The following is a 27,778-nucleotide window of genomic DNA, read 5'->3' as shown; positions in this document are numbered from 1 at the left end:
TTCATAACACATTACATTATACTCAGAGCCAAATAAATACTCAATTGTAGTAATTATTTTATCTTAGGCTCTGCTAAGAAACATCTTCTTGTTTCTGTTTATAGAGTATATGGCATTTTCTAAACACTGCTAAATACTTGAAATACACGTTTAATACAGCCTTATAGACTAGCATGAGGCTCGAATACAGGTAGCTATGTCAGTGTTAATTTTAAATATTCAACAATTTTGTGAGGCAGATGCTTGAAATCAGTCACGGTAGAATTTACACCATGGAAATGTGCTAATCCTACAAATCAGATTCTTTTTTTTTTTTTTTTTCCTCCCTAGGAGAGGAGAGAAGAGGAGAAAATGTGGTCAGTGAGTTTAGAAGGCCTCTATTTTCTGTTAAGTAGGAGATCAGATCATATGCTGACAAAGAGGATAATGAGGGTGAGGTAGGTGACTTGAAGAGAGTAGAAATGTTTTGGAATAGCTGTTGAGAAAAATAGGAAAGAGAAGGCACAGAGACCAAGGGAGAATGTTGTGGTTGTTATATGTATGTAGGTAATTATTTAGAAGAAACACTAAAATTGTCAATAGTTGAAGTGTAAGGGTGGTGAAATTGTGAATGAATGTTTCATTTGAAATTTAGATGTTTTGAATAATAAATAAAAACTTAAGAAAAATGAAGGGTTCTGGTTAATTGGTTGTCCCATTAATTGATGTGGAAGGGAACTGTGTGGCATAAGTTTGCCTCTGTCTAGGGTTTTACTTTCTTGCAGTTTTCTTGTGCATAATTTTATTGTTTGATCTATCAATTATTTTTAAAAGTAATAATGATTCATCCATTCCAGTTGGATAATGCATTATACTTTACTAAGCGCCTTTCCTGTACATTATCTCTTTTGATTTCATTTATTGGTGATCTCTGCATTGCATATTACTGTACTTCAGTGATGCTACTAGACCTTCTACCATACGTTGTGAAGGGAGACTCATATAAATGCAAATTTAATGTTATCTCTATGACTTTGAGATAAACAGGAGAAAGCTGAAGGAAAATAATAAAACCAAAGGGCTTAAAATACATGACAAGTTGCAACTATTTAAGAAATCATTTGATTAGAAAAATAAAATGAGGAATGTGGGTTTGATAAATAATAGGGCAATGAAAAATACTTGCAGATGAGTGACAAAAACGTAATTATGAATTTGTCTTGATCTCTGAGCTAAATAAATCTAAGCTGAATCATTTTCTTTCATTCACACAACAAACGTAAAAGTAAAAATAATATAGCTACAGATCTTTTCTAGAAATAACAGATAAAAAGCTTAAATATAATTCTCAGTTAACCTGATCTTCTTAGATTAACAATATTGCAGCTAATGGATCTGTCTGTTGTCTGTTCATACTAGAGTAGATTCTTTACTCCAACATCAAGATCAGAGGTGAAAGATTTCGAAGCTAATTGTCAAATTATCCAAGAGTCAGTTTTAAGGACAATATTGATTTCTTTGGATGAAGAATCACTTCACATTCTAGCTTTTAAGTTGGTAGCCATTGCTTCAGTGAGCATTTTTTGTGTAGGTAATAGCTGAGCTCTCCCTGAAATTAGAAAAAAACATAAAGTTTAATTCCAGGGACTCTAACACTCTTTCCTAAAGCCCTCGGGGGCAGTAATAGCCACAATAATAATAGTTGCTTAGATGTTAGCGTCACATGGATATTACCCTATCATGGATAGCTTTGAACTACAGGATAGATCTTGAAATTTTCCTTTTGATGATGAATGTTATGCCATTCTTCTTCAATTTGTCATTCCCAGCATAGTAGACCATATGATTGTCTGATTCAAAATGGTCAATAGCAGTCCATTTCAGGTCACTAATGCCTAGGATATCAATCTTTATGGGTTCCATTTCATTTTTGACGACTACCAATGTTCCTAGATTCATACTTCGTACATTCCATGTTCCCACCGTTAATTGAGGTTTGCTGCTGTTTTTTCTTATTCTGAGTTGTGCCACATCAGCAAATGAAGGTCCCAAAAGCTTAACTCCATCGACATCATTAAGGTTAACTCCAATTTGAGAAGGCTATTCTCCCCTAGTTGTATTTTGAATGCCTTCCAACCTGATGGGCTCCCCTTGCGGCACTATATAAGACAATGTTCTGCTGCTGTTCATAAGGTTATCAGTGGCCAAGTTTTTTCAGAAGTAGATTGCCAAGTCCTTCTTCTTATTTTGTTTTAGTCTGGAAGCTCTGCTAAAACCTGTCTGCCAAGGGAGACGCTGCTGGTATTTGAAATGCCAGTGGCAAAACTTCCAGTACCACAGGAGCACACAAGCCGCCACAGTAAAACAAATTCATGGTCATGCACCTACATGGAAGGGCAGTTAATATGGCTTTCAAATTTATGCACCAATCACTAATGCCAAAATTGAAGATTTTTATCAACCTCTGCAGTCTGATATTGATGAAGCATGCAATCAAGATGCATTGGTAATTGCTGGTGTTTGGAATATGAAAGTGGAAATAGAAGAAGAAGGCTCGGTAGTTGGAAAATACGGCCTTGGTGATAGAAACAATGCAGGATATTGCAAGATAGAATTTTGCAAGACCAACAACTTCTTCACTGCAGATACCTTTTTTTCACCAACATCAACTGTGACTATACGCGTGGACCTCACCAGATAGAAAATACAGGAATCAAATGGACTACATCTGTGGAAAAACACCATGAAAATGCTCAATATCATCAAACAGAACAAGACCAGGGGCCAAATGCAGACCAAACCATAAACTGCTCATATGCAAGTTCAAGTTGAAGTTGAAAAAAATTATAACAAGTCCACTAGAGCCAAAGTATGACCTTGAGTGTATCTCACCTGAATTTAAAGATTATCTCAAGAATAGTTTTGATGCATTGAACACTAGTGACTGAAGGCCAGAAGAGTTGTGGAATGACATCAAGGACATCCTGCATGAAGAAAGCAAGAGGTCATTAAAAAGACAGGAAAAAAGCAAAAGAACAAAATGTATATCAGAAGAGACTCTGAAACTTTCTCTTGAATATAGAGTAGCTAAAGTGAATGGAAGAAATGATGAAGTAAAAGCTGAACAGATGATTTCAAAGGGCAGCTCAAGAAGACAAAGTAAAATACTATAATGAAATGTGCGAAGGCCTGTAGTTAGAAAACCAAAAAGGAGGAACATGCTTGGCATTTCTCAAGCTTAAAGAACTGAAGAAAAAATTCAAGCCTCAAGTTGCAATTTTGAAGGATTCTATGGGGAAGGTACTGAACAATGCAGGAAGCATAAGAAGACGATGGAGGGAATACACAGGGTAAAAACTGTACCAAAAACAATTTGTCAATGTTAAACCATTTCAGGAGGTAGCATATAACCAAGAGCAGATGGTATTGAAGGAAGAAGTCCAAGCTGTACTGAAGACATTGGTGAAAAATGAGGCTTCAGGAAGTGATGGAATACCAATTGAGATGTGTCAACAAACAGATGCAGTGCTGGAAGTGCTAGCTCATCTCTGCCAATAAATCTGGAAGACAGCCATGTGGCCAACTAAGTGAAAGGGATATATATTTGTGCCCATTCCAAAGAAAGGTGATCCAGCAGAATGCCAAAATTATGGAAAAATATCATTAACATTACAAGTAAAATTTTGCTGAAGATCATTCAAAAGCAGTTGCAGCAGTACGTCGACAGGGAACTGCCAGAAATTCAAGCTGGTTCAGAAGAGAACATAGAATGAGGTATGCCACTGCTGATGTCAGATGGATCTTGGCTGAAAGCAGAGAATACCAGAAGGATGTTTACCTGTGTTTTATTGACTATGCAAAGGCATTCGACTGTGTGGATCATAACAAATTATGGACAACATTGGGAAGAATGGGAATTCCAGAACACTTAATTGTGCTCATGCAGGATGTGTATATAGACCAGGAGGCAGTCATTGGAACAGAACCAGGGGATACTGCCCGTTTTAAAGTCAGGAAAGGTGTGCATCAGGGTTGTATCCTTTCACCATACTTATTCAATCTTTATGTTGAGCAAAGAATCAGAGAAACTGGATTATATGAAGACAAACACGGCACCAGGATTGGTGGAAGACTCATTAACAACCTACATTTTGCAGATGACACAACATTCCTTGCTAAAAGTCAAGAGGACTGGAAGTACTTTCTGATTAAGAGCAAAGACTACAGCCTTCACTATGGATTACACTTCAACATAGAGAAAGCAAAAATCCTCACAACTGGACCAATAAATGACATCATGATAAATGGAGAAAAGATTAAAGTAGTCAAGGATTTAATTTTACTTGGATCCACAAGCAGTGCCCATGGAAGCATCAGTCAAGAAGTGAAGGGACATATTGCATTGGGCAAATCTGCTGCAAAAGATCTCCTTAAAATGTTGAAAAGATGTCACTTTGAAGACTAAGGTGTGCCTGACCTAAGCCATGAATTTTCAATCACCTCATATGTATATGAAAGCTGAACAGTGAATAAGGAAGATCCAAGAAGAACTGATGCCTTTGAATTATGGTGTTGGCAAAGATTATTGAATATAGCAGGGACTGCCAGAAGAACGAACAAGTTTGCTTTGGAAGAAGTATAGCCAAGGTGCTCCTTGGAAGCGAGGATGGCAAGTCTTTGGCTCACGTGCTTTGGACATGTTATCAGGAGGGACCAGTCTTCAGAGAAGGACAGCATGCTTGGTAATGTAAAGGGTCAGCAAAAAAGAGGAAGATCCTTAATCAGATGGCTTGACACAGTGGTTGCAACAGTGGGCTCAAATACAGCAATGATTGTGAGGATGGCACAGGGATGGGCTGTGTTTTGGTCTGTTGTACATACGGTTGCTGTGAGTGGGGACTGACTCAATGGCAACAGGTTTCAAGACATTTGTACTGTCCTTTCAAATTACTTTAAAAAGAATTAATTCATTTTATTATTTCTTTTTCATTTTATGTGATTCAAGTCCCCAAAGGTTAAAAATAAAGACAGGTAATCTGCTCTTTCTACGATTACAGTATTCATCTCTTTTAGTTTCTTCTAATCACACCCTGGCTATTATGAAAGTTGTTCCCCTCCCCTCCCCACTATAGGAAACAATGTTATACTTCCAAATAAATCAAGATTTTCGCTAAATTCTTGATGTCAACTTGTGTATGAGTTTATCATAGGGAAAGTTAATATTTGATGTTCCTCTTTTGTCTTAGCTTCTATTGACTTAAATTGGGCTTAACATTCACATAATTATATTCAAAGGATATTACTGAGGATATCTTTTGTTGTAAGAATTGTGTAGCTAAATTATCCCCTTTAGTCTCCACAATATTCCATGAGATATTGGTATGCCAATTTCTGAAAAAATCATGATAGAAATTGGGCAATGCTTTTACAATCATGTAGATGAAAATTGGAACAATTACTAGCTATGAACACATCTTTTGATCATTTTCATGACATCTCAGTTGCCTCTGTGCCAAAAAATGCATGGTCCCAGCAGTAACTGCTCTTGTAGACATTGGTAAATGAGCTTTTATTCTCTTTACTTAAAGCTTCCTAAATGTTCCAGTCCTGCTTCATCCTTACAATCACTGCTATATTTGAAAATATTTCTGTAGCCACTGTGTCAGTTCATTTTGTTGAAGGTCTGCCTCTTTTTCGCTGACCCTCTACTTCATGAGGGGCTCTGGTTGGCAGTTTGAATCCACCAGCGGTTCCTTGGAAACCCTATGGGGCAGTTCTACTCTGCCCTATAGGGTCGCTTTGAGTTGGAATCAACTCAACAGCAATGGGTTTTGTTTTGGTTTTCTACTTTATGACATGATGTCCTTCTCCACGGATTGGCCCCTTGTGATAACATGAGCAAAGTAAGCAAGACAAAGCCCCACCATCCTTGCATTCTGACTGTAAGTTTTCCAAGATAGACTTGTTTGTTCTTCTGTCAGTCTATGGTATATTCAATTTTCTTCCCCAGCACTATAATTCAAATATGTCAATTCTTTTTTGGTAACCTTATTCATTGTCTCCCCATGTGTCTGCCAGTTTGTCGTACTGTGGAGGCTTGTGTGTTGCTGTGATGCTGGAAGCTATGGCACTGGTATTCAGATACCAGCAGGTTCACCCATGGCACACAGGTTTCAGCTGAGCTTCTACACGAAGACAGACTAGGAGGAAGGACCCAGCAGTCTACTTCTGAAAGGAATTAGCCAGTGAAAACTTTATAAATAGTAGCAGAACATTGTCTGATATAGTGCCGGAAGATGAGCCTCCCAGGTTGGAAGGCACTCAAAAGACAACTGGGGAAGAGCTGTCTCCTCAAAGTAGAGTCGACCTTAATGGCATGGATGGAGCCAAGCTTTCAGGAACTTCATTGTTGATGTGGCATGACTCAAATTGAGAAGAAACAGCTGCAAATGTCCATGAATAATCTCAACGTGGAATGTACAAAATATGAATCTAGGAAAATTGGAAATCGTCAAAAATGAAATGGAATGCATAAACATCGATATCCTAGGCAGTAGTGAGCTGAAATGGGCTGGTATTGGCCAGTTTGAATCAGACAATCATATGGCCTACTATGCTGGGAACAACAACTTGAAGAGGAATCGTATTGCATTAATTATCAAAAAGAACATTTCAAGATCTATCCTGAAGTACAATGCTGTCAGCGATAGGACAATATCCATATGCCTGCAAGGAAGACCAGTTAATACGACTATTACTCAAATTTACATACCAACCACTGAGGCCAAAGATGAAGAAATTGAAGATTTTTACCAACTTCTGCAGTCTGAAATTGATCGAATGTACAATCAAGATGCATTGATAATTACTGGTGATTGGAGTGTAAAAGTTGGAAACAAAGAAGAAGAATCAGTAGTCGGAAAATATGGCCTTGGTGATAGAAACAATGCCGGAGATTGAATGATAGAATTTTGAAGACCAACGACTTCTTCATTGCAAATACCTTTTTTCACCAACATAAAAGGTGACTAAACACATGGACCTTGCCAGATGGGATACACAGGAATCAAATCAACTACATCTGTGGAAAGAGATGATGGAAAAGCTCAATATCATCAGTCAGAACAAGGCCAGGGGCCGACTGTGGAACAGACCATCAACTGCTCATAGGCAAATTTAAGTTGAAACTGAAGAAAATTAAAGCAAGTCCACGAGAGCCAAGGTATGACCTTGAGCATATTTCACTCGAATTTAGAGACCATCTCAAGGACAGATATGACATGTTGAACACTAATGACCAAAGACCAGACGAGTTGTGGAATGACATCAAGGACATCATACATGAAGAATGCAGAAGGTCATTAAAAAGACAGGAGAAAAAGAAAAGACCAAAATGAACATCAGAAGAGACTCTGAAACTTACCCTTGAACATCAAGCAGCTAAAGCAAAAGGAAGAAATGATGAAGTAAAAGAACTGAACAGAAGATTTCAAATGATGCGTTGAGAAGACAAAGCATTATAATGACATGTGCAAAGAGCTGGAAATAGAAAACCAAATGGGAAGAACATGCTCAGCATTTCTCAAGCTGAAAGAACTGAAGAAAAAATTCAAGTCTCGAGTTGCAATAGTGAAGAATTGTATGGGAAAAATATTAAACGATGCAGGAAGCGTCAAAAGAAGAGTCATTATACCAAAAAGAATTGGTCAACATTCAACTATTTCACGAGGTAGCATATGATCAGGAAGTGATGGTACTGAAGGAAGAGGTCCAAGCTGTGCTGGAGGCATTGGTGAAAAACAAGGCTCCAGGAATTGACGAAATATCAACTGAGATGTTTCAACAAACGGATGCAGCACTGAAAGTGCTCACTCGTCTATGCCAAGAAATTTGGAAGACAGCTACCTGGCCAACCAACTGGAAGAGATCCATATTTATCCTTATTTCCAGGAAAGGTGATCAAACTAAATGTGGAAAGTATTGAACAATATCGTTAATATTACAGGCAAGCACAATTTTTCTGAAGATTATTCAAAAGCGTCTGCAGCAGTATATCAGCAAGGAACTTCCAGAAATTCAGGCTGGATTCAAAAGAGGACGTAGAATGAGGGATGCCATTGCTGATGTCAGATGGACCCTGGCTGAAAAGAGAGAATACCAGAAAGATGTTTACCTGTGTTTTATTGACTATGCAAAGTCATTTGACTGTGTGGATCATAACAAATTATGGATAACATTGCTGTGAATGGGAATTCCCGAACACTTAATTGTGCTTATAAGGATCCTTTACATAGATAAAGAGAGAGTTGTTCAGACAGAACAACAGAATACGGAGTGGTTTAAAATCAGGAAAGGTGTGCGTCAGGGTTGTATCCTTTCACCATACCTATTCAATCTGTATGCTGAGCAAATAACCTAAAGAGCTGGACTATATGAAGAAGAACGAGGCATCAGGATTGGAAGAAGACTTATTAACAACCCGCGTTATGTAGATGACACAACCTGGCTTGCTGAAAGTGAAGAGGACTTGAAGCACTTACTGATGAAGATCAGAGACCACAACCTTCAGTATGGATTGCACCTCAACATAAAGAAAACAAAAATCCTCACAACTGGACCAGTAAGCCACATCATGATAAACGGAGAAAAGATTGAAGTTGACAAGGATTTCATTTTACTTGGACCCACAATCAACACCCATGGAAGCAGCAGTCAAGAAATCGAATGATGCATTGCATTAGGCAAATCTGCTGCAAAGGACCTCTTTAAAGTGTTGAAAAGCAAAGATGTCACTTTGAAGACTAAGGTGTGCCTGACCCATGCCATGGTATTTTCAATCACATCATATGCATGTGAAAGCTGGACGATGAATAAGCAAGACCGAAGAAGAATGGACACCTTTGAATTGTGGCGTTGGAGAAGAATATTGAATATACCATGGACTGCCAAAAGAACAAACAAATCTGACTTGGAAGAAGTACAACCAGAATGCTCCTTAGAAGCAAGGATGGTGAGATAGCGCTTTACATGCTTTGGACATGGTGTCAGGAGGGATCAGTCCGTGGAGAAGGACATCATGCCTGGTAAAGTACAGGGTCAGCGGAAAAGACAAGACACTGAATGAGGTGGATTGACACAGTGGTTGCAACAATGGTCTTAAGCATAACAATGATTGTAAGCATGGCACAGGGCTGGGCACTGTTTCGTTCTTGGTGCGAATGGTTGCTATGAGTCAGAACTGACTCGATGGCTCCTAACAATAGCAACATTCATTGTCCAAGTTTTGCATCCATATGAGGCAACTAAAAATACCATGGCTTGGATCAGGCATACCTCAGTCCTCAAGATGACATCTTTTAACATTTTAAAGAGGTTTTTTTTTTGCAGCAGATTTGCCCAGTGCAATATGTCATTAGATTTCTTGGCTGATTCATCCTTGGGCATTGAATGTGGATCCAAGTAAAGTGAAATCCTTGGCAACTTTAATCTTTTCTCTGTTTATCATGATATTGCTTATTAGTCCAGTTACAAGGATTTCTGTTTTCTTTTGCTGAGATGTAATCTGTACTGAAGACTGTAGTCTTTGATCTTCATCAGTAACTGCCTCAAGTCCTCTTCACTTTTATCAAGCAAGATTGTGCCATCTGTGTATCACAAGTTGTTAATGAGTCTTCTTCCAGTCTGGATACCTCATTCTTCTTGATATAATCCAGCTTCATTTAATTATTAAAAATTCCATCAACAAAGATAATCAGGTACTTTGGATAAACACGGATATTTGAAATATAGATTTCCTAGTGACATTTGCCATTTACATCCAATTTATTTCTTATTTTTTTTTTTGGTTAGTTATTGAGTAAACATAAAATATAACACATTTGATGGGTAAATTATTTTGTTGTTTTTAAAATTTCTTTTTAAAATTTCAGAGCAAATATTTATACAATTCCGGATTCAGTCCAGTAATAGAGTAAGAAAACTGGGGATCTGGTGCTCAAATCATTTGCCTCATGATACAAAAAAAAAAAAATTCTTCTGAATCTCAGGGTGGTAACTTATTATCCTAATTTTTTTCCAAGAAAGCCACCCTGACTCTTCAGGATGAAATCATTCATTCATTCTCATTGTGCTTCTTCTTTTTCTCCTTCCCTTGGAGTATCAAAAAGTAACCACACACACATTCACGACACCATCAATTTTTTTTCCATTGCAGGAGCAGCAGAAAAGAGTTCTAAGCATGGTGCTGAAGACAAGACTCAGACCATCATTACAGCCATGAAGGAAAGAATGAAGATCAGAGAGAAAAACAGGCCAGAAGTGTTTGCAGTAATTCAGGAAATGTTTCAGATTTCTAAGGAAGATTTTGTGCAGTACACAAAGGCAGCCAAACAGAGTGTGTTGGATGGGACATCTAACTGGTCAGCAAAAATAACTATTACAGGTAAAAAAAAAAAAAAAGTCTCTTCAGTCGCTTTTTTTTTAATGAGAAAACAAGTACCACTTTACTTACTCCTAGTTCAATATCCCTCATCCATCTGTGTGAGTCAAGCAATTTGAGTTTAGTGATGTCTAGTAATTTGAACTTCCGAAGTTACTTGTGTTGTTAACTCCAAGTCCCTATGTATCATGTTAACATTTGCCAAGCCTCTTGCCTTACTTGTACTGTATTTACAAGGCAAAATAAAGATGCTTCTTTTTACCGGGTTTAGTTGTTCAATACTGACTGCTAACTCATAAATCTATTTTAAGTCACAGACTTTTTTGCATGTTATATGTGCACCTTTTTTTCTCTATACATGTATACATTATTACGTGTCTGAATATACGCTTGTATATATATATGCATATGTATATAGGTAATGTTTGTTAAAGGTGAAAACAAATATTAGTCTATGGAAGATTTTACTGTTCGATGTATTCATTCTTTTATTTAAAAAACTTTAAGTCCTGTTTGTCATGAGACTGAAAGCAATGAGGATATAGCTACAAACCCAGGGGGCAAAGTAATAGAAATTTTTTTCTTCATAATTCTATAGATCTTATATAGTACTTACTCTATTATCTTTTTTTGTTTGTCTTGGTTTGTTCCAGTGGTTTCTGCTCAAGGCTTGCAGGCAAAAGACAAAACAGGGTCAAGTGACCCATACGTTACTGTTCAGGTTGGAAAGAACAAAAGAAGGACCAAAACAATTTTTGGAAACTTGAATCCAGTATGGGATGAGAAGTTTTATTTGTGAGTATACAATGTAAAACTATTACAAATATTAAAATATTTGAAATAAGTTAAAGAAGACATGCAAAGCATATAAGTAATAATTGTCTTATATTTATTTCAATAATCTCTTGTGCCCATTTAACACTCTCATAATAGTTGTTATTTATGCTTTATATTTGAAAGCAAGTGAATAACAAGAATATTAAAAAAAAAGACATGAGGAAGAAAATTGGGGTGACTTTGCAGGAGAAAAAGATTCAGAACATGGTTTAAAACTTGGAATGACCCAACAAAGCTAGTTAAAGAGTTGATTCGACAATATTTTGCCATCTGAAGATTTATGAGAAAAGACAATAAAGAGAACTTGGGCATCACCAGGCCCATCACTTGGGGTAGGACCACACCTGTGGTGGCCCATAGTGATGAAATGGTTGATGATAACTTTCATGACCTCTGATTTTCTGTTGGGCATTCATTTTTAAATCTCTTATATCTTGCACTGAATAGTAAGAAATTATTTTTCTGTCAAAGGTTCTTTCCTTTCCACCACTCCTTATACTCAGAGAGACATGAAATGATGTCCAATCACTGTTGGGTAGATATAAAAAGCATGGGTTTAAAGGTAATCCTTTCTTTCTCCCATCCTCTCTTAGCTAACGGTTTAAACATGGATCTTGCTTAACATGCTAAGTAAGCAAATCCAGCACATACAGATTGTTTGGGAATGTGGGTAATACTCGTAAGAATTACTGAGCTTTTCACTAAATAGACAATATATAAGTGGTAACTTAGGTGAAGGATAAGACAGTACACAATACTGGGGAAGCCAGCACAACTTGTCCAAGGCAAGGTCATGGAAGCTCCATAGACACATCCAAACTCCCTGAGGGACCAAATTACTGGGCTAAGGGCTGCGGGGACCATGGTCTCGGGGAACATCTAGCTCAATTGGCAAAACATAGTTCATAAAGAAAACGTTCTACATTCTGCTTTGGTGAGTAGTGTCTGGGTCTTAACAGCTTGTGAGCAGCCATCTAAGATACTCCATTGGTCTCACCCCACTGGAAGCAAGGGAAATGAAGAAAACTAAAGACATAAGGGAAAGATTAGTCTAAAGGACTAATGGACCACAGCTACCACAGCCTACACCAGACTGAGTCCAGTACAACTAGATGGTGCCTGGCTACCACCACTGACTACTCTGTCAGGAATCACAACAGAGGGTCCCAGACAGAGCTGGAGAAAAATGTAGAAGAAAATTCTAACTCATAAAAAAAGACCAGACTTACTGGTCTGACAGAGACTGGAGAAACCCCAAGAGTATGGCCTCCAGGCACCCTTTTAGCTCAGTAATGAAGCCACTCCTGAGGTTCGCCCTTCAGCCAAAGATTAGACAGGCCCATAAAACAAAGCGGGACTAAAGGGGCACAGCAGCCCTGGGGCAAGGACTAGAAAGCAGGAGGGGAGAGGAAAGCTGCTAATAGGGGACTCAGGGTCAAAAGAAGAGAGAGTATTGACATGTCCTGGGGTTGGTAACCAGTGTCACAAAACAACATGCGTACTGTTTAATGAGAAGCTAGTTTGTTCTGTAAACCTTCATGTAAAGTACAATAATAATAATAAAAATTACTGAGTTTTTTGTATACATGTGCTGAGATAAAAAAAAAAAAAAGGCTGAGGAAGGCAGTGTTAAATAGGTCTGGAAATCAGTTGGGACCAAATAACAGAAAGGGTGTACAGAGTTACAGAATTTAGATGGTTTCTCCCTTCAGATTGATGGGAAAACTTCCCTTAACATCCCTTTGTTTGTAACAGAAAACCAGAAGTCTATCAGTAGTCACAAATTCAAATTCCTAATAGGGTCAAGTAAATGAATAAAGCTGAATACGGAACACAGAGGTGAGAGGACCATGGAAAACTGCAGAGCAAGTGACTCTTGGAAAAGAGACAACTTCCATTGCCATACAATCATGCAGATGTAGTGCTGCTAGTGCTTCCAGTTTTTCAGGAGAAGCTGAAAATTTGAACTTTTAAAAACAGCTTTTTAGTGAGGTAAAATTGACATAAAATAAAGTCTACCTATTTTAAAGCATATGATTTGTTAAGTTTTGATATATATATAAAAAATACTTCCATGAAATCATCACCACAGATTAATGAACATATCCACCACCCCCAAAAGGTTCTTCATGACATCCCTTCCACCTCTCCCCATGCTGAGGCAATCACTGATCAGCTTTCCAATGCTGTAGAATACTTCTCTTTTTTTGCACTTTACAGTTTTACATAAATGCAATCATGTGGTAGGTATTCTTCTTTTGTCTGCTTTTATTCACTAAGCATAATTACTTAGAGATTTGTCCATGTTATAGTGTGTATCATTACTTCAGTTCCTTTTACTGCTGGGTAACATTCCATTGTATCACTATATCACAGTTTGTTAATACATTCATGTACTGATGGACTTTTGGGTTGTTTATAGTTTGTTTTTTTTTTTAATTAATTTTTATTAAGCTTCAAGTGAACATTTACCATTCCAATCAGTCTGTCACATGTAGGTTTACGTACATCTGACTCCCTTCTCCCACTTGCTCTCCCCCTATTGAGTCAGCCCTTTCAGTCTCTCGTTTCGTGCCAATTTTGCCATCTTCCCTCTCTATCTTCCCATCCCCCCTCCAGTCAAGAGTTGCCAACACACTCTCCAGTGTCCACCTAATTTAATTGGCTCGCTCTTCATCAGCATCTCTCTCCCCCCCACTGACCAGTCCTTTTCATGCCTGATGAGTTGTCTTCGGGGATGGTTCCTGTCCTGTGCCATCAGAAGTTCTGGGGAGCATTGTTTCTGGGATTCCTCTGGTCGCATTCATATCATTAAGTATGGTCTTTTTATGAGAATTTGGGGTCTGTATCCCATTGGCCTCCTGCTCCCTCAGGAGTTGTCTGTTGTGCTCCCTGACAGGGCAGACATCGATTGTGGCTGGGCACAGTTCTCCTGGTCTCAGGGTAATGTAGGTCTCTGGTTCATGTGGCCCTTTCTGTCTCTTGGGTTCTTAGTTGTCATGTGACCTTGGTGTTCTTCCTTTGCCTTTGCTCCAGGTGGGTTGAGACCAATTAATGTATCTTAGATGGCCGCTTGTTGGCATTTAGGACCCCACACGCCACAATTCAAAGTGGGATGCAGAATGTTTTCATAATAGAATTATTTTGCCCGTTGACTTAGAAGTCTCCTCAAACCATGTTCCCCAGACCCCAGCCCCTGCTCCGCTGACCTTTGAAACTTTCATTTTATCCCGGAAACCTCTTTGCTTTTAGTCCAGTCCAATTAGGCTGACTTTCCTTGTATTGTGTGTTGTCTTTCCCTTCACCCAAAGCAGTTCTTATCTAGTGATTGATCAATAAAAAACCCTCTCCCTCCCTCCCTCACTCCCCCCTTTGTAACCACAAAAGTATGTGTTCTTCTCCGTTTTTTCTATTTCTCAAGATCTTATAATAGTGGTCTTACACAATATTTGTCCTTTTGCAACTGACTCATTTCGCTCAGCATAATGTCTTCCAGATTCCTCCATGTTATGAAATGTTTCAGAGATTCGTCACTGTTCTTTATCGATGCGTAGTATTCCATTGTGTGAATATACCACAATTTATTTACCCATTCATCCATTGACAGACATCTTGGTTGCTTCCAGCTTTTTGCTATTGTAAACAGAGCTGCAATAAACATGGGTGTGCATATGTCTGTTTGTGTGAAGGCTCTTGTATCTCTAGGGTATATTCCGAGGAGTGGGATTTCTGGGTTGTATGGTAGTTCTATTTCTAACTGTTTAAGATAACGCCAGATGGATTTCCAAAGTAGTTGTACCATTTTACAACCCCACCAGCAGTGTATGAGAGTTCCAATCTCTCCGCAGCCTCTCCAACATTTCTTATTTTGTGTTTTTTGGATTAATGCCAGTCGGTTGGTGTGAGATGGACTCTCATCGTAGTTTTAATTTGCATTTCTCTAATGGCTAATGATCGAGAGCATTTTCTCATGTATCTGTTGGCTGCCTGAATATCTTCTTTAGTGAAATGTGTGTTCATATCCTTTGCCCACTTCTTGATTGGGTTGTTTGTCTTTTTGTGGTTGAGTTTTGACAGAATCATGTAGATTTTAGAGATCAGGCGCTGGTCTGAGATGTCATAGCTGAATATTCTTTCCCAGTCTGTAGGTGGTCTTTTTACTCTTTTGGTGAAGTCCTTAGATGAGCATAGGTGTTTGATTTTTAGGAGCTCCCAGTGTTTATAGTTTTTGACCATTGAAAATAAAACTGTTAGAAACATTTGTGTATACATATCTGTATGGATATATGCTTTCATTTCTCTTAGATAAATACATAATAGTGGAATAGCTAGATCATATATTAAGAGAATGCTTAATATTTAAGACACCAATAAAATATTTTCCAAAATGGTTGTACCATTTTAAATTTCCAACAAATGTAAGTATGACAGTTCCAGGTCATACACGTCCTCATTAACACTTGGTAAAATCAGTCTTTTTAATTTTAATAGATGTGTAATGGTATCTCACAGTGGTTTTAATCTGCATTTTCTTACTTACTAATGTTGGAGCATTTTTTCATGTGCTTGTTTGTTAACCATATATCTTCTTTGGTGAAGTGTATGTTTAAATCATTTGCCCATTTTTTTAATTGCTTTTTGTTTTGTTTTCTTATTATTGAATTTTTTAGGGTTCTATATTCCAGATAAAAGCCCTTTATAAGTTATATAATTTGAAAATATTTTTTCTCCTTCGGTGTCTTCTCTTTTCATTCTTTAATAATGTTTTCCAAAGAGGAAAATATTTTAATTTTAACGAAGTTTGATTTATTAATCTGCTTTTCTATAAATTAAACAAGAAAGATTGCCTAATCCAAGGTCATAAAGTTTTTCTCCTATGTTTTATTCAAGAGGTTTTGTAGCTTTATGTTTGTATTTAGGTCTATGATCCATTTTGAGGTGATATAGCGCACATTGTGGACCCCAGTTCACTTTTTTGCATATGGATACTCAATTATTCCAGCACCATTTTTTGGAAGCAATAGTCTTTCTCAATGAAATTTCTTTTGCACCTTTGATAAAATTCAGCTTCCCATATATATGTGTTCAAATCCACCAGCCGCTCCTTGGAAACCCTATAGGGCAGTTCTACTCTGTCCTATAGGGTTGCCATGAGTCAGAATCGACTCAACGGCAACAGGTTTTTTTTTTTGATATATATATGTGAGTCTACTTCTAAACTCTTTATTCTGTCTGTTCCACTAGTATTTGTCTATATTTATATGTGAGTCTACTTCTAAACTCTTTATTCTGCCTGTTCCACTAGTATTTGTCTATATTTATGCCAATACCATACAGACTTAATTACCGCACTTTATAATAAGTCTTAAAATCAGGTAGTATTAGTACTCCAACATTCTTTTTTTTTAAGTTATTTTGGCTTTTTTAGGGCCTTTGAATTTCCACAAGAATCTTTTTGTTGTTGTTAGGTGCTGTGGAGTTGGTTCTGACTCATAGCAACCCTACATACAACAGAATGAAACACTGCTGGGACCTGTGCCAGTATTTGAGGCAGGCCTCATCATGGGAGGCTTAGTGAGCATGGCCCCCAGGTGATCCCTCTTCCTCTCAGTTGGATCAGTCCTCACTTATTGGCCTCAGTTGTGGTCTTACTCTCAGAACCAGGACCTAAGTCCAAATCACTCACCACAAAGGGGTTCCAGACCCTGCAATTGCAACTACCCAGAATAAAACTATAGTTAATATCATAGTTAAACAGGAAAGGAATGCTTCCCACCCAAGATTAGGAATAAGGCTAGGATGCCTGCTCTTACCACTCCTGGCCAATATTGTACTGAAGACTCAGCCAGTGCAATAAGGCAATCAAATTTCATTAGGCTTTTTTAGTAGAAAATGATTAACTGATTCTAAAATTGCAATACAAAAAAAAAAAAAAATGCATTGCCATTGAGTCAATTCCAACTCATAGTGGCCCTGTAGGACTAGGTAGAACTGACCCATGAGGTTTCCAAGGCCGTCATCTTTAAGGAAGCAGACTGCCACATCTTTCTCCCACAGAGCCATTGGGTCGGTTCAGACTGCCCACCTTTCAGTTAGCAGCCAAACACTTAACCACTGTCCCACCAGGGCTCCTAAAAAGTTACAATAAGGCAACCAAATTTCATCAGGCTTTTTTTGGTAGAAAATGATTATCAAAAAAGCCTGATGAAATTTGGTTGCCTTATTGCACTGGCTGAGTCTTTAGTACAATACTGAACAGGAGTGGTAAGAGCAGGCATCCTAGCCTTATTCCTAATTTTGAGTGGAAAACATTCCTTTTTTGTTTAACTATATTAACTGTAGTTTTATTCTAGGTCATTGCAGGGTCTGGAACCCCTTTGCAGTGAGTGTTTTGGCCTTAGGTCCTGGTTCTAAGAGTAAGACAACAACTGAGGTGGGCTACAGCCCACTTAAGTGGACCTACCTGGCCAGGGGAAGGCCTGCATCAGGTAGGCTCCCATTGTGTCCCTCACCATGAAGCCAAGTGGAGGGCTTGCATGGATGAGTTTTTTATATCCACCGGGACAGCTGCCAGAAGCCAGGGAGAATCGGCAGTCATATAACTCTTCATTTCCCTCAAACAGCTTTTGAGCCATGGGGACTACCCAACTGTTGTATGCTGTCCACTTTCTGTTTTAAGTAATAAAAGCCACTGTCCATTTGCTAACACCTGTTTGGGCTCTGATCTAAAGAACATGATATTTAAGGAGCAATCCGTGTTAGTTATGAGTGCCCTTCTAATGGCTTCCAGGCTATCTGGAAGTCGGGTACAGCCTGTGAGAAATGCGCAGTTTTGTCCTATTGTCTTACAGACTTGGCATAGTCAAACAGGATTTCATAGAATTTAAAGAGGGCAATTTTTGTTTTAGGGTAGAGAAGTCAGCCCAGGGGATAAAAGGTTTGACTTCCTGGTGAAGTTGGTTAGAAGACATGGTGAGGGTGGAGATGAGGTTGCACGTTTGATTGGTGAAGCAGCAGCAGGCTTTTGGATAAGTGAGGCTGTTCCCGTGACCATTTGAAGAATTCCTGGGGTGCAGATGGCCAGAGACTTCGACCCCCTCAGGGTCCTGCCCTCCTCCTTCTGCAGCTTCTTCCTAGAGGGCTGTGTGATTGTAAATTCACGGGAGAAATGCTGCTTAGAGGGAGGCCCTGGGAGTTGAAAAGGGGCTGCTCCAAGAAAGAGAAAGGAATCCGCAGATTCTGGCAGTAAGGGAAAACAAAGGTTTGTGTTGGAATGCTTACAGTGGTTGTAGCTATGGGTAATGGGTAAAATGAAAGTGAGAGATGAACTGAGTTGAGATTCTGCAAGCTGAGAGAAACAGCACTAGCTTCAGGGCCCTTTCCAAAGGAAAAGGTTGTGCTGAGCAAAAAGTTCTATGGGAGTGGGGGACAAACGGGAGAGTGGAAAGGAGCTCTTTCCAGCAAGGGGGAAATTTGTAAATGGTTGTTAAAAATGTGATGAGTGAAGTAGCCATTACCTGAGACTGGGTGCAGAGATCTTTGCTGGTTTTCCACTGTTAAAAAGGCCTAAAGAAGCTCTTCCTACTTAATGCCAGTTGGGAGGAATTAAAGAAGCCAAAAGACAAAGGTAACCAGGAGAACTGCTGAAAATGGCTGGAGGCAAGGGCAGAGTGAGTGAATCAAAATGACTGACAAGTAGCCAGGAACCCGAGGCCCTTATAAATGAGGAAAATGGTCCTAGTGGAAAATGGAAGTTTGGATTAAAGCAGAGATTTAAACTGACTTTATGTGAAATATTTCGAAAAAAATGTTAATGTATTTTATAAAGAGAAAACATACTGTGGAAAACATTTTGCTTTGTATGTAAAAGTAGAAGAAATGCCAAGTTTGCCCTTCATGCCAGTACTGATTCGCTATACTACAAGAACTCCAGTTCTTATAATAGTGATCTTATACAATATTTGCCCTTTTGCAACTGACTAATTTCACTCAGCATAATGTCTTCCAGATTTCTCTATGTTATGAAATATTTCATGGATTCGTCAATGTTCTTTATTGATGCATAGTATTCCATTTAATTCTGCTCTAATTTTTATTATTTGCGTTCTTCTGGCGTCTGAGGGTTTCTTTTGTTGCTCTCTTTCTGTTTGTTCGAGTTGTAGGGATAGTTCTTTGATTTGGGCCCTTTCTTCTTTTTGTATGTGTGCATTTATTGATATCAATTGACCTCTGAGCACTGCTTTGCTGTGTCCCAAACATTCTGATAGGAAGTGTTTTCATTCTCGCTGGATTCTATGAATTTCTTTATTCCCTCCTTAATGTCTTCTATAATCCAGTCTTTTTTGAGCAGGATGTTGTTCAGCTTCCAAGTGTTTGATTTCTTTTCTCTGCATTTTCTGTAATTGATTTCTACTTTTATGGTCTTATGGTCTGAGAAGGTGTTTTGTAATATTTCGATGTTTTGGATTCTGCAAAGGCTTGCTTTATGACCTAATATGTGGTCTATTCACCTAATATGTGGTCTATTCTAGAGAATGTTCCATGTGCACTAGAAAAGAAAGTATACTTGGCTGCTGTTGGGTGAAGTGTTCTGTATATTTTTATGAGGTCAAGTTGGCTGCTTGTGGCATTTAAATCTTCCATGTCTTTACTGAGCTTCTTTCTGGATGTCCTGTCCTTCACCAAAAGTGGTGTGTTGAAGTCTCCTACTATAATTGTAGAGCTGTCTATCTCACTTTTCAGTGCTGTTAGAGTTTGTTTTATATATCTTGCAGCCATGTCATTGGGTGCATAAATATTTAATATGGTTATATCTTCTTGGTGTATTGTCCCTTTAATCATTATACAGTGTTCTTCCTCATCCTTTGTGGTGGATTTAACTATAAAGTCTGTTTTGTGAGAAATTAATTTTGCCACTCCTGCTCTTTTTTGATTGTTGTTTGCTTGATATATTTTTTCCATGCTGTGAGTTTTTGTTTGTGTCTCTAAGTCTAAGATGTGTCTCTTGCAGGCAGCATATAGTTGGGTCATGTTTTTTTTATCCAATCTGTAACTCTGTCTCTTTGTTGGTGCATTTAGTCCATTTACATTCAGCGTAATTATGAATAAGTATGAGTTTATTTTGGTGCCTTTTTTTGTGTGTGTGTTGTTGACAGTTTCATTTTTCCACTTACTTTTTTGCGCTAAGAAGTTTTTCTTTGTAAATTGTGTGTTCCTCTTTTTCATTGTAGTTGAATTTGTTTTTGCTGAGTCTTTATGTTTATCTTGGTTTTTATTTTGAATTGTGGAATTGTTAGTCTTCTTTGTGGTTACCTTAATATTTACCCTGATTTTTCTAAAGTATAAACCTAACTTGTATCTCCCTATATCGCCTTGATTTCCTCTCTGTATGATTATTGATTTCCTGTCTTTATTGATTGTCAACTTTTACATAATGACGGAAACCCTGGTGGCATAGTGGCTAAGTGCTACGGCTGCCAACCAAGAGGGTGGCAGTTCGAATCTGCCAGGCGCTCCTTGGAAACTCTGTGAGGCAGTTCTACCCTGTCCTGTAGGGTCGCTATGAGTAGGAATCGACTCAGTGGCAGTGGGTTTGTTTTTTTGTTTTTTATGTAGTGACATCACTGCTTCCCTGTTTTGAGCATTTTTGGGTTTTTTTATTTTATTTTTGTGATTTCCCTGTCTGAGTTGATATCTGGATGCTCTGTTCTGTGTCCTAGAGTTGTGCTGATATCTGATATTTTTGATTTTCTAACTAGAGAATTCTCTTTAGTATTTCTTGTAGTTTTGGTTTGGTTTTTGCAAATTCCCTAGGCTTGTGTTTATCTGTAAATGACTTGATTTTGCCTTTACATTTGAGAGACAGTTTTGCTGGATATATGATTCTTGGCTGGCAGTTTTTCTCCTTCAGTGCTGTATATATATCATCCCATTGCCTTCTTGCCTGCATGGTTTCTGCTGAGTAGTCTGAATTTATTCTTATTGATTCTCCTTTGTAGATGACTTTTCGATTATCCCTGACTGCTCTTAAAATTTTCTCTTTATCTTTGGTTTTGGCAAGTTTGATGATAATATGTCTTGGTGACATTCTTTTGGGATCTGCCTTGGAAGGGGGTCAATGAACATCGTGGATAGATATCCTTTCATCTTTCCTGACGTTGGGGAAGTTTTCTGCCAGCAAATCTTCAACAATTCTCTCTGTATTTTCTGTTATCCTTCCCTGTTCTGGTATTCCAATCACTTGTAAGTTATTTTTCTTGATAGAGTCCCACATGATTCTTACGGTTTCTTCATTTTTTTGAATTCTTTTATCTGATTTTTCTTCAAATATATTGGTGCCTAGTGCCTCATGCTCCATCTCCCCAATTCTGCATTCCAGTTCCTCAATTCTGCTCCTCTGACTTCCTATTGAGTTGTCTAATTCTGTAATTTTAATGTTAATCTTTTGAATTTCTGAATGCTGTCTCTCTATGGATTCTTGCAGCTTATTAAATTTTTCATTATGTTCTTGAATAATCTTTTAATTTCTTCAACAGTTTTATCTATGTGTTCCTTGGCTTTTTCTTACCTGATCTCATTTCTGATGTTGTTCCTGATGTCTCGAAGCGTTCTGTATGTTAATCTTTTATATTCTGCATCTGGCAATTCCAGGAATACATCTTCATCCGGGAGAGTCCTTGATTCTCTGTTTTGGGAGTTTGTTGCAGCAATCATGGTCTGCTTCTTCATGTGATTTGATATCGACTGCTGTCTCTGAGCCATCTATAAGTTATTGTTAATAATTTATTTTATGTTTGTTCACTGTGTCCTAGTTTCTTACTTTGTTTTCTTTCAATATACCCAAATAGGCTACCAGAGTGTGCTAACTTGATTATTGGAAACTTTGAAGCACTAATGTCCTATTACCAGATGGTTAGAGCTGTTGCCAGGTATATGAGCCTATGAGTCCATTCGCTTTTCTTGTATAGATTCAGCTCAGGTGTCCTGATAGTCAGTTACCTAATGTATGGTGTAGGCTCTCACCTACTATCTTAGAGGAGTAGTGGTGATAGTTGTATGTGCTGGTCTCTGGTAGCGGCATGGGTTCACAGTCTGAGGAGGGCAGGGTGCTGACAGCCTTCCCCCAAGTGTTCAGTAAGGAAGAAGTATCTCTATTCTCTAGAGTGCTCTGGTGGGTGGGCTCTGTAGCTATACTAGGCACTTAGTGCTTATTCCTGTAAACACTAGTAGGCACCACTATCCTCAAACCCTTTTTGCAGGCAGCTAGGTGGTGTGGATGGAGCCTCAGCCCTCAGGTCCCTTCTGTGGGTAGGTGAGAGCTCTGTTTAATAGGCAGAGTGGTATCAGACCTCCAAAACTTGCCTCTCCACCACACAGCTGAAACAATTACAGTCAGATCTCTAACAGATTTGCCCTTGCATTGTAATAGCCACCTGGTTCCATGTAGGGGTGAAAACCAAAGTCTGTGGATCACTTATGCCTGGATTAGAGACGTTTCTGCTCCGAGCTTCCAGTTTAGGGGAGTCAGGAAAGTATTTTTCCCTTATTTGCTAATTTGCTCCTTCTCCCAGGCCAGGAGAATGGGTCAGAGAGAACATTGCACCTTCTGTGTCAGGCCCAGGGAATTCAACTGCTAATGAAGCCAGCTGGGGAAGAGGGGGGAGGGATCAGATAGATAAGAGAGAGTAGTTTCAGAAGGCGGTATTAGATCCATGTGGTAAGTTTGACAAAATCACTTATCTTGTGTTGAGAGTGCTGTTTCATTTCAGACTCCAGAGGCATGTGTAGCCTGTGTGCACTGGCTGGGTCCCCACCGAGATTCCCCCAGGGAGTTAGGGGTGCATCCCACACTTGCCTTCTTTAGCTGAAGCACCTTTGTCCTAAACCCCACAGCCAGACCCATGGCCATCACACCAGGGGGTCGGGGTGTTGGCATCTCGTTTGCCTTTTTTCACTGAAGCAGCCACTTTGTAAACTCTGTGACTGGCCCAGCTAATGGACACACTACAGGGTAAGGGATGCACCACTTTGCTTGCCTTCTTTTGCTGAATCTGCAGTGTCTCAGGAAACTACCATCAGCTCCACCACATTTGCACTAAAGAATGGCCTCAAGGAATTTGAGCTGAGACACTGCATGGGTTTGGCAACTTGTTGCTGCTTCTGTACTGTCTCTCACTCCCCTGTCACTCAGATTGATTCCTTAGTTCTGTGTTTGATGCTCAGGGTTTGTAGATTGTCATATATATGTAATCAATTCACTTTTTTGGGGGGTCTTTGTTGCAAGAGGGTTCAGTGGAAGCTTCTGACTGGTTAACCATCTTTGCCCCACCTTGGTTTTGTTCTAGAATGTGCTTTAAAGATATTGTATCACTGTTTGTGCTTGTAGTGTGAAATATGCTGTTACCTTTATTTTTGTTCATCTGTATGTAATGTCTTTTTTTTCCTTCCTAGTGCTTTTAAGATTTTTTTTCTTTACTCATTTATACTATTTGATTATGAAGTGCATTAGTATAATTTTCTTCATATTCCTTGTGCTTGGGATTTGTTGAGCTACTTGGGTCTCTGAGTTTGTAGTTTTCTTCACATTTGGAAACTTTTAACCATTACTTCTTTAAATGTTTTTTCCTTATCCCAGCTCCTTGGAGGGGCTTCACTGATACATATATTAGGTCTCTTGAAGGTGTTCCACAGTTGATTGATAATGCTCTCTCTTTCTACTGTTTCATTTTGAATGGTTTCTATTTTTAAGTTTTTATTAACCTCTTCTTCTGTAATATATAATCGGCTATTAATTATTAATTAAACCACTATATGTTGCATCTTATATATTGCAGTTTCCAGCTTCAAAAGTTCAAATTGAGTCTTTTTTTTTCTTTTTTACATATTCCATATCTCTACTTCTTAAACATATGTAATACAGTTATAATAACTCTTTTGATGTCTTTGTCAATTTTGACACATGTATCAATTTTGGGTCAGTTTTGATTTTTTTTTCTCATTATGGATCATATATTTCTGCTACTTTGCATACCCGGTAATTTTATATTGTATGTGAGACATTGTTAATACTACCTTGTTGGGTACTGGATATGTTTGTTGTCCTATAAATGTTCTTGAGCTTTTTTTCTGGGATATAGTTAAGTCATATGGAAACAGTTTGATTCTTTTGGTTCTGGCTTTTAAACTTTGTTACGTGGAAATGGAGTAGTGGTTAGTCTCAGACTAATTGCCCACTCTTGAGGCATGACCCTTCTGTGTACTCTGCCTAATGACTTATGAATGATGAGGTTTTCTCATTTGTGTGTGGAAAACAGGCATTACTCCTAGCCATGGGTAAATTCCTGGCCATGGGTGAATGCCTGACATGGTTACATCTTGAGAAATCAGTGGAGTACTGATAAGTGCATGTTGTGATGAAACTACCCAAGACCGGAGTAAGAATCATCAAAAAGATTTAGGATCTCTCTGGTCCCTGTTACTCCCTTTTGACTAAAATAGAACCTCTGTAAGTCTGAATATAATAAACAATAAAATAAAACATGCCAAATGAAGTATAACATCCAGAGATTTTTGACTCACAGTTTAGCAGTTGGAATCTGTGAAATAAATCATCCATCCAAAGGAAAGCAGTAGTAAAAATATTTAATTTTTCAACTCTGCAATGGGTTCCCCTTGAAAAGTCGGGTGAGTATGCATAACAGCATGCATATGAGGAAACAGCCCAAGGGCAGGGTAAGAACTACCCAAAATCATTAGATGCGACAGTTTCCATTGCTCACCCAGGCAAGGACTAATACCTGTTCCCACCAGACAGTCTAGAAATCCTCATTATTCATGAGTACACAGACAAGTACACCACAGTTTAAATATAAATTATTTGTCCTCTAGTTGGTAGTTTTTGTTTTAGTATGTTGTGTGCTTCTTTTTTTTTTTTTCTTTTTGATAGGAGGCACTGTCTATGCTGACATTAACAATATATCTATTTTTAAAGCAACATTATTTTGAAGGAGGAAAAAATCAAATTTAAATCTACCTGCAATGCATGTAGAGTGTTACCCATATAATAAGAAAGCCAGAAAAAATTCCAATTTCCTATTTCAGTGAAATATGGAACAGTAAAAATATATAGACATATTGAACATAATTTTTTGTAAGATCCTATATTTTACCTACAAAATACTTGTTTTAAGTGAAGTCACATTTACAATTATTTTCCATTAGTCTTCTTCCAAGATTTAAAAAATGAATGCCAAAATTTTCTTTAACCTTAATTGTTGTCAGTTTTCTAAACTCCACAAAATTCTAACAATTCTGATAATAGAGGTTCTATAACTCTTAGTTCCAGAAATACTATTTTGAAGCTTTCTCATCAAAATGGCTTGAGAATTACACATTTTCTTTTCATTAGAAGGGGTTCTCATTTGCAGGAGGTAATAAGCTCTTAGTGAACTTATGTGCAGATTTTGAAAAATGTGCACGTATCATAGGCAATAATTTCATCAATGCAGCCCAGTATCTTGGCTCTTTTGCCCTGTGTCACTGGAGTGTAAAAACGTGTCTTCTCATTCTGAAAATAGAATGTCCCATTAACAATAAGGATTTGGTTTGCACCTTGGGAAATTTAACTTCTGAGCTTTAGTTTTCTAATCTGAATAATTGGGATAATAATATGTACCTCACAGGGCTGTTACATTTGTTCAGTTAATGTAAGTAATTCTCATAATACTTGTTAAGCATTAAAAATGACAATTATTATCACTACTAACATCAATAATACGGTCACATCACTTTTATTGAGAATCAGGACTTTACAGCAAACTTGACGGTAAGTAATATTCGGATGTCAGAAAAAGCTCCAGCCTAAACAGTAAGGCTGAGAGAGCTCCAATGAACAGGGTGCTGTATAAAGAAAGTACTGTTAAAATAAGAACTAGCAAACTGAGATTGGACAAAGGGTCTGAAAGACAGTTTTATCCAACTCCCTTACTTTACTAACTGAAAAAAATCAAAGCTCAAATGGGTAAAAGCAGAACAAAGCCTACAAAGAAGTCTCTCTGTTATGCAGCCACAAATAGAAGGTCCCCCTTTATGCAGCCACAAACGGGATATAAGCAGAAATAAGGGAGTGTTTTCTGCACTTCCCAACTTGTACCTTGAAAAAGTGCTGTTGACTACACAAAGCAGGCAGTCATAACGCTATTCAGATGACAATGTAATTGAAATCAGTTTTCAATTTTGGGATTTGAATTGAAAGCCTAATTGTCACCATATTAATGCCACTTTGATGCGCTTCAGAGATTAATGCTAAGTAATTTCAATGACCATAGGTTAAAAGCTTATAACTTTAATCTTCAAAAGGCCATGGCTGTTGTGTGACTCTAGAATAGGGGACTCTGGAGAGTATTGCACGGAGCAGAAACCTGTTGCCGTTGGGTCAATTCTGACTCATAGGGACCCTATAGGACAGAGTAGAACTGCCCCATAGAGTGGAGCACCTGGTGGATTTGAACTGCTGACCTTTTGGTTAGGAGCCATAGCACTTAACCACTATACCACCAGGGTTTCTGCAGGGAGCAGAGGCATGACCAATTGAGCCCTTGAGGACTTTTGGGCTAGGAGAGCTGTTCTAGGCTAGAAGAGCTGTAAATGTGTATCTGATTTTTAAAATATCACATGAGGATTAAGATAATGTATATGAAAGTGCTTTGAAAATTATAAAGTATTACAGGAATCTAAGGTGCTCATTATCTTTGCTCTTTGATCTTAATAAGAAGTATAGTTGATCATTTCATGATTAATTATGACATTTGATTTTACTTTCCTATGGTACAGATAATGAAATCTTTTATGCTTATAATAAACCATTCCCTCAGGAAGAAAAGGAATAAGTCTTTCTCTAAAAAGATTCTAAAGAGAAAATGGTATGCAGTCTCATTTGCATGTGAAATTTTGAAGTTAAGAGAGTCATATATTTTTGTATTTCAATACTACATTTTCTAAAGGACTGTATAGTTGATCCATAGTTGAAATGCTATAGATAAAAATTCTATATTAAAAAAAGAGTGCCTCATTTTTTGTTAACTTCTGAAATAAAAACAAAATTTAGTGTTGATCTCCTCCTGGAGGGGAGGTAGCTCATGAAGGTAACAGCTGGGAGTGGAGGTAGCTCATGAAGGTAGTAGCAGGGATGTGTTGATTATCTTTTTGTAGTTGGTATTAACCAATGGAGTAAAGAACCATGTTAAGAATATAAAGCTAGTCAGCACAATGCCTGCTGTAGGAGTACAAACGTGGCCTAGTTTACTTACTGTAGTACTGAATAGGAAGGGCAGTAATGTTTAAGCATTCTGCTTATGTAATTGACAATCGGCTCCACTTGGCTAGGGGTGATTACAACTGATTTCCACTCACATTTTCTTTCCTGAATGTCCATTTTATGTAAGGCACTGTGTTGAGTGTCATGGAGAATACCGATGAAGAGATTCCATGTTTTATTTAAAAGCTATCTGGTCTAGAAGTTTATAA

The 27,778-nt window shown here is 38.1% G+C and overlaps 1 protein-coding gene across 2 annotated transcripts in view; it reads left to right on the top strand.

The window, feature by feature from the left end:
- The window catches only part of UNC13C (unc-13 homolog C), a 633,353-nt gene that overhangs the window by 238,565 nt on the left and 367,010 nt on the right, over nucleotides 1-27,778 (top strand). For both annotated transcript variants that reach the window (XM_064267528.1, XM_064267529.1), the window contains 2 exons: nucleotides 10,193-10,420; nucleotides 11,071-11,212. In XM_064267528.1, the coding sequence (XP_064123598.1) occupies nucleotides 10,193-10,420; nucleotides 11,071-11,212 (370 nt within the window). The remainder of the gene's footprint in view (nucleotides 1-10,192; nucleotides 10,421-11,070; nucleotides 11,213-27,778) is intronic.

This window comes from Loxodonta africana, chromosome 13 (genome assembly GCF_030014295.1).
Source record: "Loxodonta africana isolate mLoxAfr1 chromosome 13, mLoxAfr1.hap2, whole genome shotgun sequence".
Lineage (NCBI taxonomy): Eukaryota > Metazoa > Chordata > Mammalia > Proboscidea > Elephantidae > Loxodonta > Loxodonta africana.
The sequence above is the reverse complement of the archived record's forward strand: the minus strand, read 5'-3'. Positions and strand labels throughout refer to the sequence as shown.